At 32.0% G+C, this 27,715-nt stretch overlaps 2 protein-coding genes across 4 annotated transcripts in view; one reads left to right on the forward strand and one right to left on the reverse strand.

Moving 5' to 3' along the window:
• Window positions 1-8,525, reverse strand: part of LOC146527231 (WD repeat-containing protein 47) — a 45,000-nt gene extending 36,475 nt beyond the window's left edge. Inside the window, exons 1-4 of one of the 2 annotated variants that reach the window (XM_085206754.1) lie at window positions 8,359-8,525; window positions 5,542-7,007; window positions 5,169-5,279; window positions 4,418-4,463 (exon numbers count right to left, since the gene is read on the reverse strand). In XM_085206754.1, the coding sequence (XP_085062880.1) occupies window positions 4,418-4,463; window positions 5,169-5,279; window positions 5,542-6,986 (1,602 nt within the window). In that variant the 5' untranslated portion in view covers window positions 6,987-7,007; window positions 8,359-8,525. The remainder of the gene's footprint in view (window positions 1-4,417; window positions 4,464-5,168; window positions 5,280-5,541; window positions 7,008-8,358) is intronic. The other variant, XM_085206753.1, reaches the window with a different exon arrangement.
• Window positions 8,526-9,145: 620 nt separating this feature from the next.
• LOC146527232 (dnaJ homolog subfamily C member 11) lies at window positions 9,146-21,673 on the forward strand. Of its 2 annotated transcripts, none has more exons than XM_085206097.1 (13): window positions 9,146-9,309; window positions 10,600-10,774; window positions 10,861-10,942; window positions 11,503-11,610; window positions 12,163-12,290; window positions 13,028-13,219; window positions 13,632-13,845; window positions 15,729-15,845; window positions 16,167-16,358; window positions 17,220-17,353; window positions 17,738-17,883; window positions 18,433-18,562; window positions 19,022-21,673. In XM_085206097.1, exons 1-13 carry the CDS (start codon window positions 9,241-9,243, stop codon window positions 19,045-19,047), a joined length of 1,713 nt encoding a protein of 570 aa, XP_085062223.1. In that variant the 5' UTR covers window positions 9,146-9,240; the 3' UTR covers window positions 19,048-21,673. The 2 variants fall into 2 exon arrangements, with proteins under 2 accessions (XP_085062223.1, XP_085062222.1); XM_085206096.1 differs by having other exon boundaries at window positions 9,147-9,309; window positions 11,503-11,622.
• The last annotated feature ends 6,042 nt before the right edge of the window (window positions 21,674-27,715 follow it).

Genomic DNA, 27,715 nt, shown 5'->3' on the forward strand with positions numbered 1-27,715 from the left:
TAATATCCCCGAATGGGAAATCAAATCAAATTGAATTAAACCGATATAACTTAATAAGTATAAATTACTAGCGGCCCGCCCGCGGCTTTGCCTGCGTGAACTACGTTATTATTAATTTCTGCCTCCATGAGTACCTATGGCCTATAAGTGACGTCCATGCAAAGCCTCCTAGCATTTGTAGTAACTAAGTTTCATACTAACTTTCAACCCCAAAAACAACCCTTAGAAGTCGAATATTGCAAATTCCCGTCTTAACGAGCACCTACGTCCTTTAAGTAACTCCTATGCAAAATTTCAGATTCCTAGCACATGCGGTTTCTGAGATTTCGTGATGAGTGGGTGACCTTTCGATTTTATATTAGTTTATTTATTTTCTTAGTTTTCATTACATATTTAACAAAACCTTGAAAATTATCCATGCAAATTACACATTCACAAAGAAAAAAAACATGGAACAATATGTGAAAAATTGCTTTTTAATGACTTTTTATACTAGGGACGAGTGTGGAGCGTTTTACAAATGAGCTTCAACCGTCATTGGGTTCGGAAAACAAAAATACACAAAGTCTTTCAATGATAATATTACTTTTAATTATTGTCGTTTATAATTGCGTCATATAACATAAAAAGAACTACATAATATTCTACTCAACTAGCTACCTACATTATCTACATATAGACTTCGATTCCTACTCGGGGAAAAAAAATATTATTTATTTATTTATATTTTCATTTTTTCTATCTGGTCTCAAAGTCCCAACACGCAAAGTGGGGAACAACTGAGCGTCTAAACACTAGGTTCCCATCTGCCTAAAAAAAAACATCAACATTCCTTTAGTGAGATTAGAACAGTATATCATGTACAGTTAGACACTCACTCCAAAGCGCCAAGCTCACATTGCCATTTATTTAAACCATTATAATGTTAATATTAACTTATCTTGATGGAATAAATTATTGGACCGGAATAAGAAGTATCGCAATTCCTCTCAATGGCAAGTATAAAAACATTTAATTGACCGACAAAACGTGAATAATCTAAATCTATTTACTCTACATTTGTAAAAATACAAATTCTGTGTTATGTGTATCATAAAGGTTACTTCCGCTTATTTACAACTTTTTTAGTTATATATATATGACAACTTTGTCAAGGGAAGAAGGCCCGATATCCATATTGTTATAATTTCAAAAAAACAATAAATGAACATTGTAAAACGCAATAGCAAATTATATACAGATTTGAGGCACAAGAGTGTGACTGTAAACGCAACAGGTTGTGGGTTCGATTCGGTAAAATATTTAATATTTTCATCATCGCTCTGGTAACGAGGCTTAGTGCGGCGTTAAGTTCTGCTACTCAACACGCAATGCCTCCAGAGTTCGGTGGAAAGTGGGGAGCGGAGTATCTTAACATTAGACTGCCTCTTCCTCCACTGCTACATGCTGTATACAACGTGAAGCTTCACGAAAAATAGCAATAAAAGATAGGTTGTGAGACACGAATTATCTTTATATCTTTAAATCAAATTTTAATCCTGACATGATTAGAAATGTATATATATTTCTTTAACAACATTTAAAACGTTATTTTATTAACTAAAACAAATAATATAAATAAGAATATTTTAGCCATAATTTTTCCATGTTTTAAATGGCAAATGTGATTCTAAGTGATATTGCCTTCAAATTTAGCAAGGCGCCTCGATATTCAACGAAAACAGGCATATAAATGTTGAAAGCTTAAATAGTTACTATACTTAAAATAAATATTTTTTAAGAACATTTCACAATGCAAAGTATTGTACAATGTTAATATTGTTGAAAACTGTATTGTCATGATGAGACATTAATTAATATGAAAATGCAACAAGACAGAAATAAAAATAAACATTTTAAAAAGATACAAAATCGCCAAGCTTAAATAGAAGGCAGCAACAAATTTGTACGCAATATAAATTAATAGTATATCCGATCGCAACACAACTTTTTAATAAATTAAAATAATAATATAATAATAATTTAAGCACCTAAAATTAAAAAAAAATAAAATTCTAAATAATCTTTTTTTAAACTTCGTCATTATATAGAAAGAAATATCCTTATATGTTTAACTTCAAAAACATGCACCGATGTCGAGAACATGGGATCCTAGTGTTATGACACTCCGTTCTCCACTTTTAGCCGAATTTTAGGTATAGTGTTGAGTGTTAAGTGGCGTGTTAAGTACCTCGATACCAAAGAATAATAACTTACAAGCGCTTAAATTATAAAGTACTATGTCCTAACATGTTAATATGGCTCGTGATCGTCTGTTCTAGTTTTTTTTTATAGAAAGAGGACAAGGCAAACGAGCGTACGGGTGGTCACATCATGGTTATTAATGACCGACGTCCACCCCACGACGTCCTGCAACACCAGAGGAGTTACAGGTGCGTTGCCGGCCTTTAAGGTGGAGATTGACGCGTTTTTGAAGGTACCCAAGTCGGTCAGGTTTCAGCAATTTTTGTAAGATATCCCTTTATGGAACCGCTTCGACGGTTACTTAAATTTCGATTATAACAAACAAACAAAATTTTATGGATATAATGTCCATAGTAGATTTATTAAATAAATTATATTTCATATTTTTACTCCCCCGTTCAGGAAATGACTGTAACAACTAACGAGAAAAGCGCGGCGTTTAGTTCTGCCACTCAACACACAAAACCTCAATAATTTGGCGGAAAATGGGCAATGAAAATGTCTTGATCGGGAACGAAATGTCTTAACACAAGTGTCCTAGGTTCCCTCTGCCACTGCTATATAAGTATATTTAGTTTTAATATTCTAAAGTCATTTCTTGGGCTTTAATGGATATCCATTGTGCATAGAAAAATAGGTCAGTAGGAAACCTATAAGATTAAAACAATTATCAAAATTAATACATCCACTCTATGCATGTTTTAGTCCAGACCAACCAATATTGGTAGTCGCAAATATTGGGCAAATGATGAAATATTTGTATTTAATTGTTTAATACTTATTTTATAAAGCACACTGAGGCAATTTGGCACGTCACGTGGCACGTTGCCTGAGGTTAGACCATAATAAAATCGAATAAGAACACGTAATTTTACGTGCTCGTATTTCTCTTGCTGTTTTTTAGACTGTAATCCTTCACCTAAGGTATAATTGATCGAATTTTTATCACCATAAATATTTGACCTAGTTCAATTTGAAGTTGACAAAAAGTTGATATTGTGTATTATTATATTCGAAACAACATTCTTAAATAAGAAATATATTTTGAAACAGATGAACAAAAAGAAACGTTCATTTATATTGTTTGTGTTATTCGAAAGATAAAACAAAAACGTTGATTTTCTGGGATTTACGTAAAAAATTGCAAGCATTTCACATTACAAAGTAGTAATTGTCATAAAGTGTCATAAAGATAGCATGATAGCAACAATGGAAAATGAAATATGAATAAGCACACTCATTCCAACGGAACAATTAATATGTAACATTATTTATATAGAAAATAGAAAGCTCCATAACAAAACAATACTATTTTTTAAAATATGTATAAGAGATTTTTTTAAATATATATATATAGTTTTCTGTATATATATTTATTTGTTTGCTTCAAACTGTATACCGCAAATAACTGGGTACGCAGACGGAACCTGGGAACCTAGAATTAAGACACTATGTTCCTATTAAAACATTTCCGTTCCCCACTTTGCGTCGAATTCTCGAGGTATCGCGTGGAAACCTCCCCTCCTCCCTCCTGCCTCATCACCAGAGCGGGAAAATTAAAATATCAAATATTTAATTTCTCGAAGTGGGAATCGAACCCACAACAGCCGCGTTTACGTACGCTAGCAACTCATACACAAAATTTACTTACATTAATAAACTATATTAAAAATGTAATCTATATATATAAAAGGACTTGTCCTCACTGACTGAGGTAAGACGCACGCACAGCCGTAACCGCTAATGGTAGAAACGTCCAATTTGGATAGATGTTTACTTTCGTAATCTGGACATCCACTAAGAAGGGATTTTGAAAAATTTTAACCCTAAAGGGGTGAAATAGGGGTTCAAAGTTTGTATGGAAAAAAAATTATATCGGCACCGATTTTTATAAAATTTGAAATTTAGATTTTTAAAAGTATTTAATTAAACACGTGTTCCATCGTTTTCTAGAATTCTCCCCCTAAGGGTGCAAATAAGGGGTTGAAAGTTTGTATGGAAAAATTCTTAAATCGCCACCGATTTTTATAAAATTTGATATTTAGAGTCTTAAAAATATTTCATTGAACACATGTTGCATGGGTTATTAGAATTCACTCCTAAATACGCAAGCGAAGCTGCGCGCGTCCGCTAGTATAATATAAAATTAAGATTATTAATAAAAAAATCTTACGTTTGTTAAATCAGGTACTTCGATAGACTCGCTGAAGTCGTTTTTCCTGAAATGATGAAAATACTATATGCATTTCTTTAACTTTTGTTTGTTTGTGATTAAACATTTTTTATTTTAATAAAAATCAGCTTCACGCTGTATCCCGCACACAGCAGGGTAGGCAGAGGGATTCTAGTGTTGAGACACTCCGTTCCCCACTTTCCGCTGAACTCTGGAGGCATTGCGTGTTGAATGGCAGAATACAACGCTGCTCTATGTCTTGACACCAGAGCGAAGAAATGAAAATATAAATGTAAATAAATATTTCATTTCCTCGAGTGGCGATCGAACTCACAACCGTCGCGTTACAGTCACACCCTTACGCCACTGAGCCTCGACAAACAATTTTTAGATATGAACAAAAATATTTATCATATGACAAAGTGTTTGTATAATACTACAACAGTCATAATACATGATGTCATATATGTACACCACTCTTATTGAAAGCTGAACTAACGTTTTAACTAACTATACGTCTAGTAGAAAAACGTGAAATAGGTAGAATACATATAAAAAGCTACCTATATATTTAGCAAATAACATTTGTATTGTTTAAATATTCTATTGATCTATGTTATAGGGAAAAGTGATAATATAATTATTAATTAAGATAAATAATGATGCTATTTTGATTTTCCGCCGAATTAAGGATCTAAACTTATTACTATTACTGGCATTGAATTCATAGAATTAAAGTAAAAATAATTACCTTAAATACTGAGAATGATCAATAACTTTCTCATTTTGCTCTGCAGTTGGGGGTGGAGTGAACTTGACGGCCGACGGGAAAACAGATGAAGCTTCATTCATTTGCTCCAAGCTGAAAATATCAAATAATTTATATATTTAGATGTTTTAGCAATATTAAACCAATAAAAAAAAACTGACATTTTGTCAATTAAAAAAATATTATATATAAATTATTCTAAATTTAAGGTCAAGAAGATTGGAAAAAAAATACGCGGAACGGATTTCTCAAATAACTTAGGTTATTTATAGTATAGTGTAGAGAAATTGAAAAAAATAATGTAGTTCAAAGTAGTATGTAACATACATCTAATGAAAATTCTTTATTTACTTACGGTTTCTGTGGCCTCATTTCCGAAGAGCATAAATTACGTAAATAATCATCACACTCCCGTTGCTTCTGGATTTGATACTCCTTTAATAACTCTCTTCTGAAGTCTCCGTCTCCTTGTGGAGTTTCTGGTTGCTGAGGAGTTCTCTCAGCGACTGAACGTCCTTCGGAGACTGCTGTAGATATAGACGTTGAGGCAGAATAATCTTGACCTCTGTGTTCTGGAGTCGTGGCATTAGAAGCGCCGATGCTACTTGCTTCACTCGCTTTATATTCCCCAATCGGTTTCAATTGTTCATCAATTGGCTTCAATGACTCGTTCAATCCATTGTAAATACTGTCTCCGTTTTTATTATCAAATAGCCGATCGACGGACGTGTTCATAAGTTTGCTACCCTTTATACCTGTTAAGTGGAAACCTGCGAAATATGATGATGATGGCCCATAATCGATAGCAGATAGCGCCATGACGGCGGGATGTCGTGGGGCACCGTCGGGCAACGGCCTTAGAGATCTCGTCATAGCATCTGCTGCTGATCTAGGTCGCCTAAACGGCATGGCCAAATGCGGGAAAGTTCTAGGTTTAATAGGCGTTACTAGCATATGTTCAGTCCACGATGTATGCAACGACGGACGTTCCAACTTTTCCACGTCGACATTCAACATTCTCTGCTCGAAAGGTACACTAAACGTTTCAGCGGGTATTGATTGCAACCACGACAACAAACTCAAGTCAGATTCGTCAAACCCGGAACCATCCAAAAGTCGGGAAAAATTTACTTCATTAGATTGTGCATCTTTCGAGCCAGTTGCTTTAGCTTGGCAATAATTTACACATGATTCATACAAAATTCCTTTAATAAGTAATTGCATAAGCCGGTCGTTTTTGGCGCATTTAGGCGCAGCGTTGGAAGAAGACTTCTTGTCGCAAGGCAAAAATTGTTCTACGAGAGGGTAAACTTCTCTAAAGCACTGTACTCTAGCATTACTGGGGTTCCATTTCTTAAATTGTGCATGATCAGTGATACTAGGAAGTGTCAAAAGTAAGCATAGATTGGAATATTCTTCTTTAGAAGGTGCTAATTTTTCTAAATCACTGAGTACTTTAACGACTTCGTCGACAATGTTTTCAACATTATTGTATGCTTTTATTTCAGATCTAATACAAAGTAATTCTATATATTTGTGTCTAAGTATAGCATAATTAAATTTATTAGCTTCAAAAGCTTTCAGTGCACTAAGTGGTTGAATAAATTCTAACACATCGTCCCATTGTCCATCAAGGATCAGTTGGCGTAAAAACAATACATCGTCAGCAAAGTTTCCGTTAATCACACCAGTCTCTCTTTCTAATGACAGCTGCGTGATATGTAAATCTCTGTTGTGCAAAAACTCTAAAGCCAGGCGTACAACATCATCTTCACGGAGATTCAGGTGTGTTGATGGCATCTTCTCTGGATATGATTAAACCTTAAACAATAATTATTTTCACATTGCAGAAATGTTATTTGAAATAAGTAAATTATTATTTATTAGCTTGTTTTTTTTGCTTCATTTTATATCCTCTATATATGAGAGAAGACAGAGGGAACCTGATGTTACAACACTCCATTTCTGAAGCATATACATATTTTTCATTCGATGTTGAGTTTGAGCTATGTACCAGCTTTACCAGAGCAAGCAAATGAAAATAAATCATTCTGTCAATCGAAACTTGTCTTCAGACTTACAATTGGATGCTGTGCAGTGACAATATTATTTTAATTGATATATTATTTTATTCTTAGTATAGGCATGACTATGTCTATTTTTCTGATTTACAAGATATACTATACATATAGAGACTAATTAAAAAAGGCTAAAATATACAACTAAAACATTTTCGTTAAAAAAACCAAAACAAACTTTTAGATATTTATATATTTTATCTAAATATATCAAAGAGAAAACCATTATAAAAAATATCTTTTCTGTCAATGTTGATGTATTCATGTCACACAAAGTATATTAATTTTATTTTTATTTTAAGCAAGCAATGTATTCATTTGCTTTCACTCTATAAAATTGTATTTTTATATGTATAAATATATAATTATAATTATTATAAATATTGAATATCTAGAAAATAAAATAAGTTTTAGTATATTTATGAAACTATAATGCATTTAAAATGATAATCAATACAATTATTCTTTTCCTAATATACTTTGATGGAAGTTGCGTTTTTTTTGTAGAATACTTAAATAAGCTTGCATAAATAATATCCAATATTTGTCAGTAATATTTAATTATGAGTCACAGAAATTTTATGCTTAAAGCATTAAATTATTAATGCTAATTCAGAGCTTGTGAGTATGTAGTGAGTGAGCATCTCTAAAATATGCTATTATTTCATTATTGTTTAGTTACTAATTATCCAACTTTCACTTAGTGAATTTGATGATAATTCATTATCTTGGGGAAAGCCTGGTATTGCATAGTTAAAGAAATTATCAGTGCATCTCTAACACATTACACATGCCATTGAGAGAAAACAGAATTTAAATAACTACTAACGAAGCTCGATAATGTGATTTTGTAAATGACAATAATATATTTCCCAATGAACATTTTACTGCCTACTAATAAATTAATTCCACCTACGCCAAAATATAATCACCTTAAAAGCTTTTCCGGATGACGTACGATTTTTAAAAAACTTTTTACTGATATACTTAACGTACCTTATGCATCAAAATATGTATTAAACTGGAAATAAATAAATATCTTTTTTCAAAACACATTTGAAGTTAGAAAAATTATATATTAAATATTTATTTACCTTTTAGATACACACAATAAATTCGTACACACAATGAATCACAATAACAAACAATAATAATACATTTAGAACAATATTTTTAACGGGACATTACAGGAGAAATTATTAAATTTATTCCACATTTTAACGTCGGAGAGAGCAATCCACAGAACACATTTACTCAATCGGAGCAATGAGTTCACAGATATTAAATCAAATTCCGTGTTGAGTCCCCTTGTCAGTAATTCACTGATTGTCTATGCTCTCGAGAATATATTTTCCGCATGATAAACCATACTTTCGCTAAAATACCATTGTATAAAATTCTTAATTGAATTATTAATATAGACTGTTTGACAAATGGTAATCTTTAAAACATTGGAGATTTTTTAGACAATTGCATTTGTTTTTTGTAAAAAGATATTTAAAAATATATTTGATAATGAAAATTAAGTATGTGATTGATTAAAATGTTAATGTTTTTAACCTGGCATTAAGACACTACACTTTAATAGAAATATTAAAACACTTCCATTCCTTACTTTCCGCCGAATTCTGGAGGCATTGCCTTAATTGGCGGACTTATGCAAATATAATACTACAAATTAAGAAAATACTTATAATGGTCTAAACTCTCCATACTCTGTATACTTTTGTATTTAATAATATTATACGATAAAAGTTTCCAGTTTCGTTGTACTAAGATTATAGAGCCCGCGAACTATGGAGCAGCCAATCAGCGAACTAGTTCGCATAGTTTATCTGTGGGAACCACCTTCGTGTATATGTGTTCTGTGATGGGAAATATCTACTTTACTTTATGGTCACAGCTGTCAGTGCCGCGGCTAAAGAAATTTAATAGGCCGATCGAGCTTTTAGGTTTTATTTTGAAATTTACTGAAAATGGATGAAGAAGGAGACAATATTCTTCTGGAAGATAATTATTATCAATTGCTAAATATCTCTAAAACGGTAAATATAATATTTTACTTACATATTTTACACCTTCGTGAATATCATATTATTGCAACATTATTATATAACGCCGAACTCTATTTTTATAAATAAAATTAATATTAAAATACTATTTTTTATCAATAGAGATAGTTTATTACAATAATATTATATTATATTTTTGAAAAGCATTTTGGGGGTAGGGTTTTTAATTAATAGGTTATGTGTTCACTGCTGGACCGAATCGTTTAGAGATATTAGAAGGCAAATTGATAAATGGAAATTTTTCATTGCAGTTAGTCTACATAACACTAAAATGAAAAAAAAAAAAGATATATTAGTATTATTGCAATTTATTTAATACTGAGTTGGCAATTAGACAATATTTACTTTTAATATTTGTTTATAAGTTATATACATATATTAAAAGTAAGTATGCAATGTTTATTTTACAGTCTTTTCTTAAATAGGGAATTTTAATATTGTGTGAGTGGTAGGTAATTACGTATTTTTTTTAAATTAACAACATTGTTTTGGTTTGCCATGTAAGTCAGTTAAGTTTTCAGAATATTTAAATAATTTACAAATATACTTATTTGTATTTCCATGAAACTGTTGGTAATTCATTAAAAACTTATAGTAACAGTATAAAAAAATTTACAGTTGTGGTATTATCCTTCAAAAGTGTACAATGCTGTAATACACTAAAGAAGCAAGACAAAAAATATATTTTAGATGCAACTATATTAATCCTGTGTTTCCTTATGTTAGGGTCTTTTTTATCTAATGGCTCCCAGGTTTATCACTCTAAGCTTAAAAAAAAATAACTTGTAAACTGTTATATATTATTTTTAAGAATATGTGACTATGATTAATAATTATGTTGTATACTCCAAACTTGTAGTATTATTTTATATATAATTAATACACCTATTTTAAATATTATTTTTACATTTTTCTTATTAAACAAATTTAATTTTCTGAGTGAGTTGAGTTCTTCGGTTTGGATGCAAGACAAAGAGCAGCAATGAGTTCTGTCCAAATCACACAATGTTTTGAATGTGGGATGGTCTGTGGGTAACAGAGTGCCTTAACATTGAGTTCTCTTTGACTACCCTGCTAACTGTGAGATACAACTAATTCTCCTAAATAATATTGTTCATTTTATAAATTATTTTTTAGCTTCACACTGTATCCCACACATAGCAGGGTAGGCAGATTCTCAAATTTAATTGAACCCACAGCAGTCATGTTTGTGTACCTGCACTATGAAAGCCTCTATAATAATATTCATATAAAATGTTATAGGCAACTGAAGATGAAATCAATAGTGCATATCGTCGTTTCTCCCGTATGTTCCATCCAGACAAACATAGCACAGATCCAAACAAGCAGAAATGGGCAGAACAAATATTTAACAAAGTGAAGGAAGCATATGAAGTGCTATCTGACTCACATAAAAGGGCAATATATGATACTCTAGGTATAAAATGTTTTGTTTAATGCTTTTTCTACTTTGCTCTAATAAGTTTTTCTTAAAAATATTTTTTGAAAATATTTTTTTTATAGGTAAAAGAGGTCTTGAAGTTGAAGGCTGGGAGGTTATCTTTCGTACTCGTACGCCTCGTGAAATAAGAGAAGAATATGAAAGGTAATTGAAAGTGCCAGTTTGATACTAGTTTGGTATTTAAATGTTTATTTTCGAAAATACATATAAATATTCTTTTAATATATAAATATTCTTTTATCTCAAAACTCTTTTACATTACTACAGTGGAATCTTACTAATAGCAATATCTGCAGCCTATTGGATTATGCACCTGTTGTTTGATTTATACTTAATAACAAAAAGTTAAGTTTTTTTTCTCATTAAAAACATTAATTTATCCAGGAAGGCTATAGGCTACATTGTTTCAATGCACATTCATTTAGAGTTGTCTTGAGAATTTTGATTATGTCATTTGTCATAAACAACACAGCTCTCAAGTTACTGGCATTTGAGCGTGTGAGTGAAGCCTCAAATGAAAGTGAATAGCAATCATTTCAAGAATAACAATAATATTATTTTGTGTATATTCTAAAAGGTATTCATAACTGTAACATATCAACTGTCAGATTAGTGGGATGATACTGTAACAATAATAGCTAAATAAAATGTAACATCCATTAAAAATAAAGTAATATAAGTTCTCTCTTATTTATTATTTTCAGATTGAAAAGGGAGAGGGAAGAGAGAAGGTTACAGCAAAGCGCAAATCCCAGGGGCACCATAACACTTTCCATCAATGCAACTGATCTCTTCATGAAATATTACGATGAGTATGATATATTGTAGGTTTCATTCATCCTTTTTTTTATTTTTATTTAATCCATTTAAAATGTCATTGTCATATTGTAACTTTTTTTTTGTTCAAATATAATATTTTTTATATTTAGTTGTTATATATATATTCCCATTTTATTGTTCTAAAGAAACATTTCTTGATATAAATACTGTAACTTTAGGTCGTAGGTCGGTATGTATAGCAGCGCCTAGTGTTACCCAAAGGAGACAAACATTTTTTTTACATGTAACTTTATGGGGAAATTTGTCACTTGATTCTTCCTTAAGTCCATTGAATTTTTAGATTTTTTTTCGCCTAAAACCTTTTCATCTCAATCGGTCAAACCATTTGGGAGCCTATTGTACAAAGAGTTTAAAAAGTCTCCAGTAGAGCGCCCCCACTCGCTTCACTCAATAAAGAATATCTCATGAGATATTCTAATAAGAAAATGAAGAATATAAGTAAGGACCTATATTCTTCATTTTATAATATATTTATTTTGCTCCTACATTTAATAGATATTAACAGTCTTAATAACTTTTCACAGGGAAGATTCTGCCATAATACCAAGCATAGAAGTTTCTGGAATGACAATACAACAGTCTATTGATGCTCCTGTTACTTTGAGAAACACTGTAACACTTTCAGGCAACATATCTACACAAAATGGAACTGGTAATATTTCATCAATATTATTATTTGTATATTTTTTATTTACCTATAGCTAGATTTGTTGAGTTTTTGTAAATCTTTTTTTTTATTGTATTAGGCTAGAAAGTATAATTATAGAATACTTAAAACTTTAATTTAAAGATATAATTTAAAGTGGTGCTGACAAAAACACTCTGTATACAACTTTCTTTTCTTTCTTTAATTTCTTACTTGTCTAAGCTAAAATCTTAAGGCTTTTTTCATTTTTTTTATTTTATGGTTATAAGGTCTTTACAATTCATAAGTTTATTGGATATTAATTGGTAAACACAACATTTATGGGTTCAATTCAAAATAAGAAGAACATTTTAACAATTTTTTCAGGGGCACAAGGGTGTGACTGTAACGCGACGGTTGTGGATTTGATCCCCACTCCAGGAAATGAAATATTTATCTAAATTTATATTTCTATTTCTTCGCTTTGGTTTCGAGGCAAAACGCGGCGTTGAACCACTCAACAAGCAATACTTCCAAAATTCGATGGAAAGTGGGGAACATAGTGTCTTAACTCTAGGAAGTAAAAAAGTGAAAGTGATGCTAAAAAAAAGAAAATAATTATTTTCATTTATGAAAATTGAAATGTCTTAACACCAAGTTAACACTGACTCTCTGCTATTTACAGCGTGTAGCTAGAAAAATATTAAATTAAATTCCTGTCTATCATCTCAAAATCATGCTATTGATAAAAAATGAAATTTCAGGTACTGGTTCCTTAACTATGTCAAACCGCCACCTCAGCTCCGAGCGTGGTTGGACAGAAGTGGAATGCGGTATCGGCAACGGCCCGGCGTTGGGTTTCAAGATATTTAGGACCATGTCGCGTTTGATGTTCGTCAACTGTTGGACGGGGTTGCAATTTACACCGAGAGGGATTGTGCCTAGTTTTGTGTCGAGTAAGTATTTATTTGTTTGTACGTGTACGATTATCCATACCTATATTATAAATTCCAAAGTAACTCTGTCTGTCTGTCTGTCTTTTACGCAATCAGGGTCAACTCCGTAATCCAATTGTAATGAAATACTCGTATAGAGATACTTGAGGGTCTCGGGATGAACATAGGTTATTTTTTTTTCTCATATTTGTAATATACTGATACATACTGTATACAGTATTAAACATTGACCAAAGTGTACTGATTAAAAAAAATAGCTTCATTGTTTCTTAATACTAGGTTGTCTCAACCTCACCTGTTATTTTCGTGAACCTAAAAAATATATTAAACAAGTTACTTCAAGTTTTCACATTCAACGTCTCTAAACATTGAATGGTCCATAAATTAATATAAATTTAATTCAATGTTACAGCAATGGCGTTACAACTGGACGCTCATTCGGTAGGCTATCTAACATACAGAGCGGGGGCTCAGGGCGGGTCATCGATGACTTCAACATACGTTAGGGATTCAGAAAAATGTCATCTAAACACAGCTATACAAATTGGAAACCCCCATTCGTTTATATCTATCAATATTATGAGGAAGCTACCGGATCACGAGCTCAAATTAAGACTGGCCTTTAAGTAAGTAATCTTAAGTATTTATAATTCTTGTTTAATTTTTTATGTGAATTAAGTTTCTTTTTCAGATTTTTTTTAATGTATTTGCTTTGCGAAATGTTTTTTTTTTAATTTTATACACAAAGCAATGTATGATGATAATGCTTTAATGTGATAAGTTAACGTGATTGATAAACTCATCCTTAAAGACAATGCGAAAAATATAACCCCTTATAAAATGGTGTAAATTATAAAACATTCGACAATGTTTCTTCTTTCCAATGTACCTACACTGAAACGTAAATATAATGTGTTAAATTTAAAAAAAATCTTCCACCACTTCCATTTTTTATAACTTATAGTATGGATATCGGATTAATATGTACATAATATATATAATTTTGGTAGGAATTAATAATCGGGATAGTATATAAGAGACTCAAAAATATACTCATTTTTTTTGCAATTTATACCTTAGACAAGAAATTAAAATTTAAAGTTAAGGGTCATTATTCCCATAACTCCATTCCTGTAAGGGTCAGACACAAAAAACTTTTTGTATCGCTATTTCGGATAAATACGTAGTAAAAAGAATTCATTTGCAGCTTTCTCATGCTTATCCGGCTATACCTTTTGCTATGCTTTCATTGGATGCTGACAGAGAATCTAGTTATAACAGAGAATGGAGTGTCATGTCACTAATATGGCTATGTAGAAAAAAGGGTCAAGCTAAATAAAAAATGTAGTGACAAGTCTCCATTTCCGAACTATCGCATTTTTTTATTTATAAATTGAAGAGCTTGCTTTCTTATTACTTTCAATTTAAAATGCAATACGTATTTTTGTTATACTAATATACTGACTGGTTTGAGTATCATTTAAATAGCCTTACCTTTTTTATAAATGTTATCTGTGAATATCTTAGTTTTACGCTTGAGCGATATTTTGAGATATTGTAAAGCGATATTTTTTTATTTTTGCTAATATTCACCTACGACGTTTGCCACGCGAAATAATATTAGCAGCTTGAATTTAGTGCTTAACAATAATAACCATAAACCAAGTATAGCATAGCAACTTAATTACAACATTTTGTGTATTCGCTATTTATTATCATTAGTAAATACAAATTGTATTATTATTAGTATAGTAGTTATTATTAGTCATTGAGACAGTCGATGCGCAGTGGCATAGTATATGACTAAACGCGACGATTGTGGGTTCGATGCTCTTGGAGGAAAGATTATATATGAATTATTTTCATTTCATTGCACTGCTAGAAAAAGCGCCGTCCAAGCAAGCGTTCCGCCATTCGACACAGAATGTCTTAATAATTGCAGGGTGCGTGAGGAATGGTTCCACGGTGGTAACACTACGTTTCTTCTGCATGCATTGCTATATATAAGGGATACAGCGTGAAGTTGCTTCTTTATGTATTATTAGCAACCCACCCCACATTTTATTTAAAATACAGATTAATTACAAACAAATACAGATTTATTAAGTATAGATATGGATTGCTATATATTTGCAGAATGAACTTATGCCTAGAGTTTTACTACTATAAATTTGACTATAACCTTCTCATTTTTAATGAACCAATTTTGACAAACTTTAGATCTTAAGCTAGGTTAAAACGAAGAAATTGGTGAAAGTTTTACGTAAATCGGTTCAGTACTTTCAGAGATTAGCGTGATCATACATACAGACAGACAGACAAGAAATTAAAAATATATATTTTTGCTTTCTATTATTCTTTTTAAGTGCCCCTCTCTCTATCCACTTCAATCAAAAACACTAAATGTACAGACAAAATATTTTTACTGTTTTATTATATATAGAGATGAGTTAAAACTAATTGATATAAGTAAAAAACTTTCTCAAACAAGATATTTGCTGAATTTCAGAGTCGGCACGTTTGGCGCTATTGCAGAATATGGTGCAGAGAAAAAAGTGTCGCAAAATAGCAGTGTTTCTGCTGCCGTCATGTTAGGAGTGCCCAGTGGTGTTATGCTCAAATTAAAGTAATAGTTTATTTTAGTAATCATTGTTTATATATAAAAGTAATTACAATTTTTTTATATTTACCTTATACTTATAATCTGACTTTTTCACCTTTAAGAAAGGGTAAAAAAAGTGAATTCAATAAAAGTGTATCAATTTAGTAAGTTATAAGAGATAAAAATAAGAATGAGGGTGTTTCAGAGTAATGATATTGCTAGACTATTACAACATACTCAAAAACTATAATATGAATAAGTAATTCTATTTAATCTAATACAGACCTTTAGTAGAACAAATTTTTGTCAATTAACTATATATAAATAAAACAATTTCTCCAACAGATGGTCATGTTCATCACAAACAATAGTCGTGCCCATTCATTTGTGTGAAGAAGTGATCCCGTCCCCAGTGTTCTACGCTACAATGGTGCCCATTGTATCATGGTTGGTACTCAAGAAGTTGATACTGGAACCCATAGCGAGGGAGAAACGAGAAAGAGAACGACAGAGATCTTTGGAGGCTAATTTTGAAAGGTAAATAAATGGTGTTAGCTTATTTAATAGTGTTAGCTTTACGCGGTAGTCCGCAAATAGCAGCTTAGGCAGAGGGAACCTAGTGTTCCGAACTCCGTTCTCCACATTCCGCCAATTTTTTCGGACATTACGTATTGGCAGAACTCAACACTAGACTTTGTCTTGTTACCAAAGCGAAGAAAATTAAAATATTATATATTTTATTCCCCCGAGCGGAAATCGAACTAGAAACCGTCACGTCGAACCGCTGCCTCATTAGTATGCTCTTAATCAGGATATCACACTACGCGGTATTGAAAAAAGAAATATGCAAATTATTTAGAAGAAAATCAAAACATTGTTTTTAGATGAAAATCGAGGCAAAGATTTCGCAATTACAAATATCTTACTTAAAATATGTGGGAAAGTTCTCCATGCGGATGCGTATCATCCCTAATCCTTGCTATCATCAGCATCTGTTGTTGCTCGTATTGTTTTACACTTGCAATTTTTTTTATTACATGCAATGAAAATTTTTCGTTAGTTTTTTTTTCGAAAATTAGTCACAATCAAGGAAATCATCTAAATACGTGTTATTAATTATTTGTGGTTTGTATCGTTTGCTACAACGACGTTCGGATCCGCCATTACTGGGTCATGTTTATCTCTACCGCTAAAAGCAAGAAACGCGTGACCATCTATCTATTTGTGTTTATTGAACACAGTGTAAAATATACGTGTATGTTATATACTTTTGAAACGATATGCCTTTGGAAAAAATGTTTATATTAATAGACCCGTTTACGCTATAAAGACAGAACATTTTATATTATAATGATGGCAAATAATACATAATATTTAACAATATCTTTTCCTGTACAGGCTACAAGAAATGCAAAAGCAAGCACGAGCCACTATCGAGCTTATGAAGGAAACCTACACTCGAATCAAAAAGGACGAAGAGAAGAAGAAGGGATTAATTGTTATAAAAGCTTTGTATGGGAAATTACCTTCTGGTGAGCTATGTATAATTCTAGACCTAAATTAGATTTATCTATATAGCTCTACATGATAGTATGATACATTCTATGTAACCGAGATGACAGTAGGCTATATCCGAATACACACAGCATTCCTCAATAAACGGACTATTCAGCTTAAAAAATTTTTCGTAGTTCCTGAGAGACACATATTGTACCTAAGTTCAATTGTGCCTGTAAGATTCTTATACTATTACAATAAACTTACGTTTGCCTTTGCTTATTACAATGTTCTCTTTGGTTCTTCTTTGTAAAATAGATTTTGCATTTTTATTCTTTTTCTTATTTTGCTTGTGAACTTATTTGTGTATACTAAAACAAATCTTATCTGTCTATTTCTAATATTATTAATATTCCCAGGTGCCACCAGCCACGAGATTGTAACAGAGATGGGTGACGTCGCATCCCCCGAGTCGCCCAGCGCGTACGTTGAAGTTATAGACGTCACTATACCCATACAGTGTTTGATTAAAGACTCGACATTAGAATTACTTGAGGCTGGCAAGGTACTTGCTGCTGATGATATACTTTTATAAAAACACACTATATCTTGAATATATATGTAAAGCAGGATTGGCAGGAGAAAACATATTCTAAACGGTATAATTTCAATTTTCTGCAAGAATTCGTAGCGTTGAGCGGTGGGACCCACCTTTATCTTGCCAAAAGCCAGCCAACTTCTCTACTCTACAGTATTAGAGATAATTTGCCAAACCTAACTAGTAATTGGACTCTTTTCATACATTTTATTAGAGAATTTGCCAAAACATATATTTCCCACCATCAAGCCTATACAGGTTATTAATATGGGACTCGATAATATCTTCCTACATCTCTGTAGGAAGATATTTACAAATCTAACTTACAAATGCTAACAATATAAATAAGTTGTAATAAGCATATATAGGCTTAGTGTTCAGAGCGCTAAACGTTTCCAAGAGACGCTTTTTTAAGTCCCGCTATTTTAAATTTTTTATACTTTTTTTTAAATATAACGTTAATTTTTTTTTCCTCAAAAATATTTATGATCTAATTATGTATATATTAATTTCCAGTCGGAACTCCCGGGATTTTACGATCCTTGCGTCGGTGAAGACAAACACCTTACAATACAATACATGTTCCACAACTACCTTCACTGCTGCACTGTTCCTGACGACCACGCGGTCGTTTTGCCACGCAATAGTAAGTATTACAAATTTATTTTATATTTTTCGATAGGTCCGTTTGAGGCCGATGTGAAGCAGTGGTACGTCTGAATGGAACCGTGACTCAACAGTCATGGCAACTCGTTTTATTTTCAATTTGGATTTGTTTTAGCTTCATTCTATTGTATCACGCGGCGTGGTGGACAATGGGCACCTAGTGTGAAGAAACTCGGTTCCCCGTTTTCCGTTTTGTTTACAATCACAGTCTTGTGCCCCTGCGCCTCAACCAACCAAAGTGCGGTGTTGAGTACCGCCATACAATTAAATTTAAAAATGTAGATGCACTAATGATGCAAGAATGGTTCAAAGAGAAATTTATCCAATATTTGCAAATATTTATGAATTATTTCAGCTACCACATAGCTTACCATAGGGAGCAAATTATTTTCCTAATATTAGATATTTATTTTCTTATTGATACATTTTCTCCTTCCAGATCACCGTGTAAAGAATAGATCCTGAAAACTAAAATCCAGGCGTCATTAACGCCTGTGACACTCGTTGAAGTGGACTCCAGAAAGTTATACCAAACCAGTGCTGCCATAACATTCCAAACTCCTAAAACGTTTGCGCACAAATCACATACGATATTTTACTGTGAAGGGCCCACCCATAAATGACATCTCACTGGTTTCATATTTTTTTTACAATGGGGAGACCCTCCTCAGTCACATTTGTGAGGTTCTTATTTAGTATAACGTCACATATTTTCCAAAATTACACTTGGAAATTATTAAATTAAACACAGCAGTTCTGCAATTATGTTATATTTAGATATGTATGTTGTTATCATTAGGAACCCCACCAATTCCTTGTCGCACAATCTAACATGCCTTTGACCCCCTCCACCCCCCTAAAGTGTGACGTAATTTATAGATGCGCCCTGGATGTCTACTTATAGTTTTCGTGATGGCCGCTTATTCATAAAGTTGGGCGTTTTTGTTATTTTTTTAACGGTTTTTTTAAACTTTATAATTTAGTGTATTATTGGCTGTTTGTTATAACTCCCAACTTTACTTATTTACTTTTTACTTTGACTAGTTGCTTTATTGAGTGAAGAGGCTGTTCTTTTGCATGTTAATTATTGACTACTTAATATTATTATGAAAAAAATGAAATTAAATTAATTATTATAAAAACAGTAATTCGTACCGTCAAGTTCCTAATTATGTTCAGGTTTAATACTATTATATTTATTAAAACGCTCACATAACTATTTAACTGTCTTCAGTTATTTTATTCTATCATATGTATTATTAATTTATTTAAACTTTGTATTTGTAAATATTTGATTAATAATTTCTGTAGGTCGGTGGAGTTCGAATTTTGCTATCTATGACGACGTTAAAATTTATAAAAACACAATTAAAATTGTAAATAAAATTTGTATAAATATTTTGACAATACTTCATGGATTCGATGCTAAGCTTACTTATAACATAACATATTTTGTATAAATAATCGTAAATTCGATTTTGTTTTACTATTACTATTTGTTGTACTAAATAACGCTACAAATCAAATTAATTTTTTACAAAATCGAGTATAGATTAACATATATTAGAATTGATTAAATTCAACAATTACTCTTAATATCTTTGGATTGAAAATGAACTGTTTTTAAATATATTTTCTAATAATCATTATTTCGTCATTTTTCATTTTACAATGTAATGCATGCGTTTATAATCATTTAATAATAGAAATGAAAATAATATTGTGCTTGGAATTTCATATGGAAGAAGGTATTCTTCCCTACTCAACTGGTGTCGCTGTAAAGGCAAGGCAAGTAGGATAAACAGCATTAACCTAAAGTCCTCAACCTCGAAAAGAAAACAAAACATTTGAAACATCATAACACGTTGCGCATAAAATATTGGCATACATACTAATTTTGTCTTTTATCAATAAAATTGAAGAAATTCAGGCTTCGCTTAGCGTAGAGCCTTTTCGTCTGATATCTCACTTGAACTAGCCATTTTAATACCAATTTTTGAAATAAAGGGTTTTGACAGATAGACAGACTGACAGATCTTATAAGGGTTTGTTATTTCCTTGAAAGGTACGGAACCCTATTAATCATAAATTAAATTCCCATTATTTTATTATATTGGCGCCGTGTGACTGAGATACGACGGTTGTGGGTGGTTCATTTTGGATTACCACTGACTAACTATATGAAAATTATAATATTTCAATCGATTAAATAACATATATTTATAAATCTAATAATGTGAGAAAATTGTACTGTAACTAGTAAATATTTATTCTACCATTCAAATATTACTGAAAATAAAAAAAATGATTTGATATATTGTTTAATGAGAAAATATTTTTATGACGGAATAAATTTGAAATATTTAATAGCTTTGCCTTTTTATGCAATAAATAGATTTTTAATATCAAGTACAAATATATCGTCTTTTATATCGATTTTGATATTAATCTTGACATATTATTTACAAGCGTATTTATTATTCAATAAAATCGAATATTACCACGATTTCATTGTTATTGAAAAGATGTAAATCGATATTGCATTAAATATTATTGTAAATTAGGCGAGAATTCGCTTATTCCTCATATAATATCGGCAATGCGGTCAAAGTAACGAAAGTAAAAACTACTTAGGAAGAAGCATTACATAAGATATTAGGACTAAAATGTAATTCAATAAAAGTTAGTGTCATATGGATATTTGAATAGAACCATATTTCAATAGAACCATATCACACTTAACTGAAAAACTTTATGTGACAAAGAGTTGAAATATTTAAGTTTACATACACATATAACGTTTTATTATAAATTCCTCATTTCTTCGTTATTTAAATAAATATATTTATTCACATAAAATGTAGATTTGTCTGCGTTGTGGTATTAAAGAGTGCATTTCTATGAACGCCAAATAATGTAAAATTTTGTATCGATTCGATATCGATATGGACTTAATTTATTCGGCGGGTAATCGAATGAATGTAATATTAGTTGTTCAGTTATTGTTAGAATGTCATTAAATGGTGTATTTAGATTAGCTTTTGTTTTATTGTGCTTTTTTCACTATCTATAATAAAAACACTGTTATTTATTTGTTTTTTATTCCTTTAATGTTAGTTGTTCGTTTGCTTGATTTACAGACTTTCATATTTATACGACAAAAAAATATTTTGAAACTGTTTTTGCTTGTTAGCTTAAACCTAATTTAAATGAATACATGGTACTGATGGTATCGTAAGAGACGACTAAAGTATGCGTGGGAGAGTCACATCCCCAGCAATGGAAACCGCATGGGCAGTCTCGACCGGATCCTTAACACCACCGGCATGAAAAAGGGGCGTTAAGTGGCTTTAAGCCACTGCGTTTCGCATTAGGTAATACCGGCCTCTGGCACCCAACTTTGTCCCCTTCCTGCATAACAATAGCGGCACTGAGAGATACACTACCCTAGAAGTGCAGCAGCACCTCTGGTGCTGGAGAATCCCTCCGCGAGTTCTTAAACTCAGGTCGCCCGTCGAATTCTGGAGAGGGCACGCTGTACCTCGGTACGGACAAGGTAATCTGAGTGTAAGGCACCGGTAGCAAGGGTAGGTTCTGATGTTGCACGAGGCCGTGAGCGGCGGGGATCACTTACCGTCAGGTGACCCTTACGCTAGTCTGCCTTGTTTGATTCCATTTTAATTTGCTTTAAAAGTTGAAATTTATTTCATAATAAATCAATTGACTAGTAGCACGAAAAAATATTACGTAATTTAAAACAATAAACATATTAAAACCTGACCGTTTTCGGACACAGTGACCAAAATTCGATTACCGAGAGCTTAGTTTATGAGGTCTAATATGAGTCAACGATATTTGCAGAAAATGTTGTGTTTATTCCTCAACATAATAATTATAATAAATAGCTTCAGATACCCTCGGCATTGAACTTGTTACTTCTAACTCCGCATCACGCACTCATCTCTTCAGTTATGAACAAGACGAAGACCGTTTCGATGTTGTAAAATCCTAAAAGGAAAATTATGACGTAATTAAACATTGTTTATCAATATAAGAATTATCGTCGGGCAAGAGACGTTTGGACGGTTTCCATTAGGCGCGGGTTTGAGTCACGCTACGTTCAAATTTTTATGTTTTCTAAATAATTATTTTTCTTTCCTAAGTGTGGAATAAACCTTACAAATATTTAATAAATAGCATTTTCTTTTGCCAGACGATAATTCACAACCACTATCTTTGGGTAGCCGAAATTTGTAAAAATATCCCTACAGAGATAAATAAGCGTATAAGAATTCCGACGTAGTTTGATGAGAACGTATGGCTCAGTGGTCAGAACGCCTGGAGAATAATAAGGAGGCGTGGGTTCGAGTCCCGTTAGGCTCAAATTTTTATGCGTTTTCTAAATAAGTAGGTTTATTCAATTAAATTATTTGTACATTATTAGGGCCCGTTTTAGCCTTAGTCCACCACTGAAGAGCAATTATCATCAAATCGCTATCGATCCTCAACCTTTGAGTCATGGCTATATAATAATCCAGTTAATTTAAACAATTGTGGCCGCGTGTCGGTCAGGGATGAGGCGGTCAGTTGCTGATCAAATCTGAATATAACCAGATAGTTGATGAGATATTCCTTGAATGATTGCTACAGGAAGGTTGGCGAAGGGAAACTTTTAATGTGTGTTAATCTATTTGTACAATATATTGTTATAGCTGTGTTAGGTTTTTATTCTTTTTTCAGCTTTACGCTGTATCCCGCATGTAGCAGGGTAGGGAGAGGGAACCCAGTGTTAAGATACTCCGCTCTCCTTTTTCCGCCGAGTTTTCGAGGCTTTGCGTGTTGAGTGGCGGAAGTCAACGATGCGCGTTGCCTTGTTACCAGATCGAAGGGATGAAAATGAAGGAATGATTAAGAAATAATAATTTATTCCTCCGAGTGGGAATCGAACCACAACCTTTGAGTTTATAGACACACGCTGGTGCCACTCACGATGGCCTCAGCTTTATTATGTTACTATTATTATTCTAAGTCATTTAGGTATATGTATTTTAGATATTGTTAATTGAAAGAAAGAAAGAAATCACTATCTAGTTCAACTTTCGAAACAAGTTGTCATAAGAATTTATTTCCGTGTAGTTTGTTTTGTTCTCTTCCTGGTCTTCAACTTTTTTTAAACATAAGCTTAAAATTTTATGTAATTCGGTTTAGTACTATCGGAGATAGGCGTGATCAAACATACAGACAAAAAAAATAAAGTTTTTTTTTACTTTATATTGTCCTTTAAGTGTCCCTCTCATTTATCCAATTCAGTCAAAAATACTAAGTGTACAGCCAAAATATTTTTACTATTTCATTATATGTATAGATTACCACGTAAACTCTAATAAGATGTTAGATATATAAGATGCATCAGTTTGTCCATCCTCAAAAATTGAAACGTGACCTCACTCGTTATTAATAAATAACTAATATGTAGTTAAGACGGTATGCGTAGGCCTTTACACCCGCCAGACGTCCTAAAGTTTGTTCAATAATTGGTGCAAACTAAGTTAAAACATACATAACAAGCCTAAATTTTACTACTTCAAGGCCCTTATAAAAAGTCAGACCCATCGATGGGCCAGCTAATCATCCTCCCAGACGCGATAATGTTTCCAAGGCCCACGTAAAGGGGACAACAATAAATTAACATTTTTTACATTGTTTTTAAAAAATATTTAAATATGAGCATATCTACTTTGTTAGGTGAGCGTGCATTTTATGTATCTTTAGGTGGCGCCACCTCCGAAAGGGTCCCAATTTCAAGTAAGCGAAAATGCATAGAGTCTGAGGGCTGTGGGATCTTGGGCTATGATCATTTTAAGATATAATATATTTATAAAAAATCCATCTGCATGAATCACATGTTCAAGATGTCTACAATTCAAAATCAGTTTTTAATGTTTTATTCAGTATAAAAATATAACATAAGGTTACTGAACGTCAAGACTATACCGGCCTGTAAAAAAACCCAAATCTGGGAACTGGCAAAAAACTAAGCAAAGCTTTTATTATATTATTTTTCTTATTTCTTAACATCGTGCTGTCTATCAGCATAAAAATATAAATGTTGACCTTGATAATTACATATATATATATATTACTTAGTAATAACAGCTTTGTTAGGTATTAATAAAATACTCAAGGTTATAGTTTTAGTTATGGAAATTATGAAATAAATATGAAAGTAATGAATTGTGAAGTTGTCTATGACTTATACTTTTCATAAGTAAGACAAAGTTCCACAACAACTCCCTCTCTCTTCAGCTTCACGCTGTATGATAAGACACTTCGCTCCCCATTTTCCGCCGAATTCTGTAGGCAATGCGTGTTGGGTGGCGGGCCTCAACGCCACGCTCTGTCTCGACACCAGAGCGAATAAATGAAAATATTAAATAATTAATTTCCTCGAGTGGGAATCAAATCCACGACTTGTCTCGTTTACACTCACACGCTTGTCATGGGGAAGGGGCCCCATGACTGGCCTCACCACCTTAACATTATAAGAATAAACCAATTTAATTTAAATGACAGCTCTACGTTTTACGAGATAGCCGAGTTTTATTAGTTTTATTTTTGCATGACAGTGCCTTTTCGATAGAACAATGGCCTATAAGGCTTACTGTTACGGTACGCCAAAACATTTATGTATCTATCTATATACAGAGTGTTTTGTCCGCACCACATTAAATGATAACACAGTTTTATCAAATATACTCTCTAATAAATCCTAATACAATTTAAAAAAAACCCAAAAATTAAAAAGTTTATTTTCAAACATAATCTCTATATATAATAAAACAGTAAATATATTTTGTCTGTACATTTAATATTTTTGACTGAAATGGATAGAGGGACACTTAAAAAGAATAATAGAAAGCAAAATATATGTATTTTTTAATTTCTTTTCTGTCTGTCTGTCTGTATGTATGATCACGCTAATCTTCGAAAGTACTGAATCGATTTACTTTAAACTTTCACCAATTGCTTTGTTTTAACTCAACTTAAAATGTAAAGTTTGGTTCATCAAAATCGGTTCATTAAAAAAAGTTATCGGCATTTGAATGAACAAGGCATGAGCTTGCCTGCAAATATATAACAACACATATCTATACGTATACTTATAATAAATTACTTTGTGATAAATCTTTATTTTTAACCGACTTTTAAAACAAGGAGGAGGTTCTCAATTAAATAATTTCGATTCGATATTCGATTCATTTAATTGTTTTGAATTTGATTTCGATATTGGATTATTTGATTCGATTTGAGTATTTTTTGTAATATGCAATCATTACAGCTGTTTCTGAACGACTAAATTAAATTAGTCATTGACATCCACTTTACAATTCTGTTTATTAAATGAAGAATAATTATGTACTTCAAGCGGGCGAAGCCGCTGGCAGGCCGCTAGTAAATAATAAAAATATCGTTATAAAATAAAACGCCTCATGCCGAAATCGTGTCGTAGGTATTGGCGATAAAGTTCAAAGTTGTTTAACCTTTGTAGTAGTGTCTACGTTATTGGCGTCAGACGAAATACAGGTACGGATAAATATCGTGAAATAAAAAAAAATCCTATGTCTAAACTGTTGAGGTATCTTCAATAATTTCTTTTGGTATGGTTTGCAAATAGTACCCTATTTGCAGTGCTTCCACCCTGTATGTGTATTTTATGGGACATCACGTTGTTGCGAAATTTCTGAGAGGACGAACCTTATTATGTTACTATGTTATAATATAAGGTAAGAATCGTGTATAGCAAGCCGTGTGAATAACTAATTACGATTAAAATATAATTTGTTTTTTTTATTTACAAAGAACACAAGTAATATTAATTATATAAACTAAAGCCATGTGAAACTAGATTTTGGTAATAGAAACATAAAAATATGTAACGGAAATGGAGAAATCGATAATAATAAATAATACTTAATTAATAAAAAAAATAAAAATACGAGGCGACTTGTGGCGCAGGGCCACAAGCGTGTGAGTAAGCGCGACAGGTTCGATTCTCACTCGAGCACAGAAATGTTTAATTTAGCGGGAAGTGGGGAACAAATGGTCCTAATACTAGGTTCCCTCAGTTTTCTCTAAAATATAGAGAATGCTTATAAATAAAATAATACTAATGATTATCATCATATCAATAATAATTCATAGAAATACTTTAAATGAATAAAATAAATCATACATTTTGCTATGGCCACGCGTGAAAATGTCTCTAGTTCTTATAATTTCACGATGATAAATGCCCTTAAATTCAATTTTAGTACATCAACACCATATTTCCATAAAAAACATAACTGTAAAATATGATTAAAGTCGAATCAATTATGCATCCATATACAATATTCAACTAATTCATCGTTGTCGACATCATAACCGACAAAAGAATCGAGATCTACGTATATAAGTGCATCTATATAGGTAATTAATGATCACGTTTGATTGCTACGTTATATTTGCAAGGTAATGTCATTCTAGTTTGTACTGAACTTTTACTATAAGGTTATATTTGCTTTTAAGAATTTAAATTAAATCATTATTTATTTTAAAATTTTCGTCGTCGTCTGTTCGTACAGCTATTAGGGCTGGGAATGACTTAAATAATAATTGAATTTGAACTGACACCCCTGATGTAAAACCGTAGCAGTCCAGATAAACATTTCCATATATAAAAGAATACAATATCTTGCTACAATTTACTGAAATATAGATACTTACTATGTTTATAAATAAATTTCATTTCTATTATAAGAAGTTTACTGTAACTAGATTCTTATACACACTATACTCTATTAAGTTGTAGGTATGTATAGATTAAGTATTTATTATGTAATTTAATAATTATTATATTTGGCTGATGAAAAAGTAAGTTATAAAGTTGTTATAGATGCGAGCGACCAAGCGAATGCATGGAAAGGTAGGCTGAGGGAACCTAGTGTTAAGACGCTTCGCTTTGTTCGGTTACCAGAATGAGGAAATGAAAACATTAAATATTTCATTCCCCAGAGGCCAAAATTGAAACCTTTGAGTACAACTGTGTATACCACGATGGTTGTAATATTTCATGTATAGCACTTTGGTGATA

The sequence above is a fragment of the Heliconius melpomene genome, chromosome 21 (genome assembly GCF_056956725.1).
Source record: "Heliconius melpomene rosina isolate 202511_hmr_F chromosome 21, ASM5695672v1, whole genome shotgun sequence".
Classification (NCBI taxonomy): Eukaryota; Metazoa; Arthropoda; class Insecta; order Lepidoptera; family Nymphalidae; genus Heliconius; species Heliconius melpomene.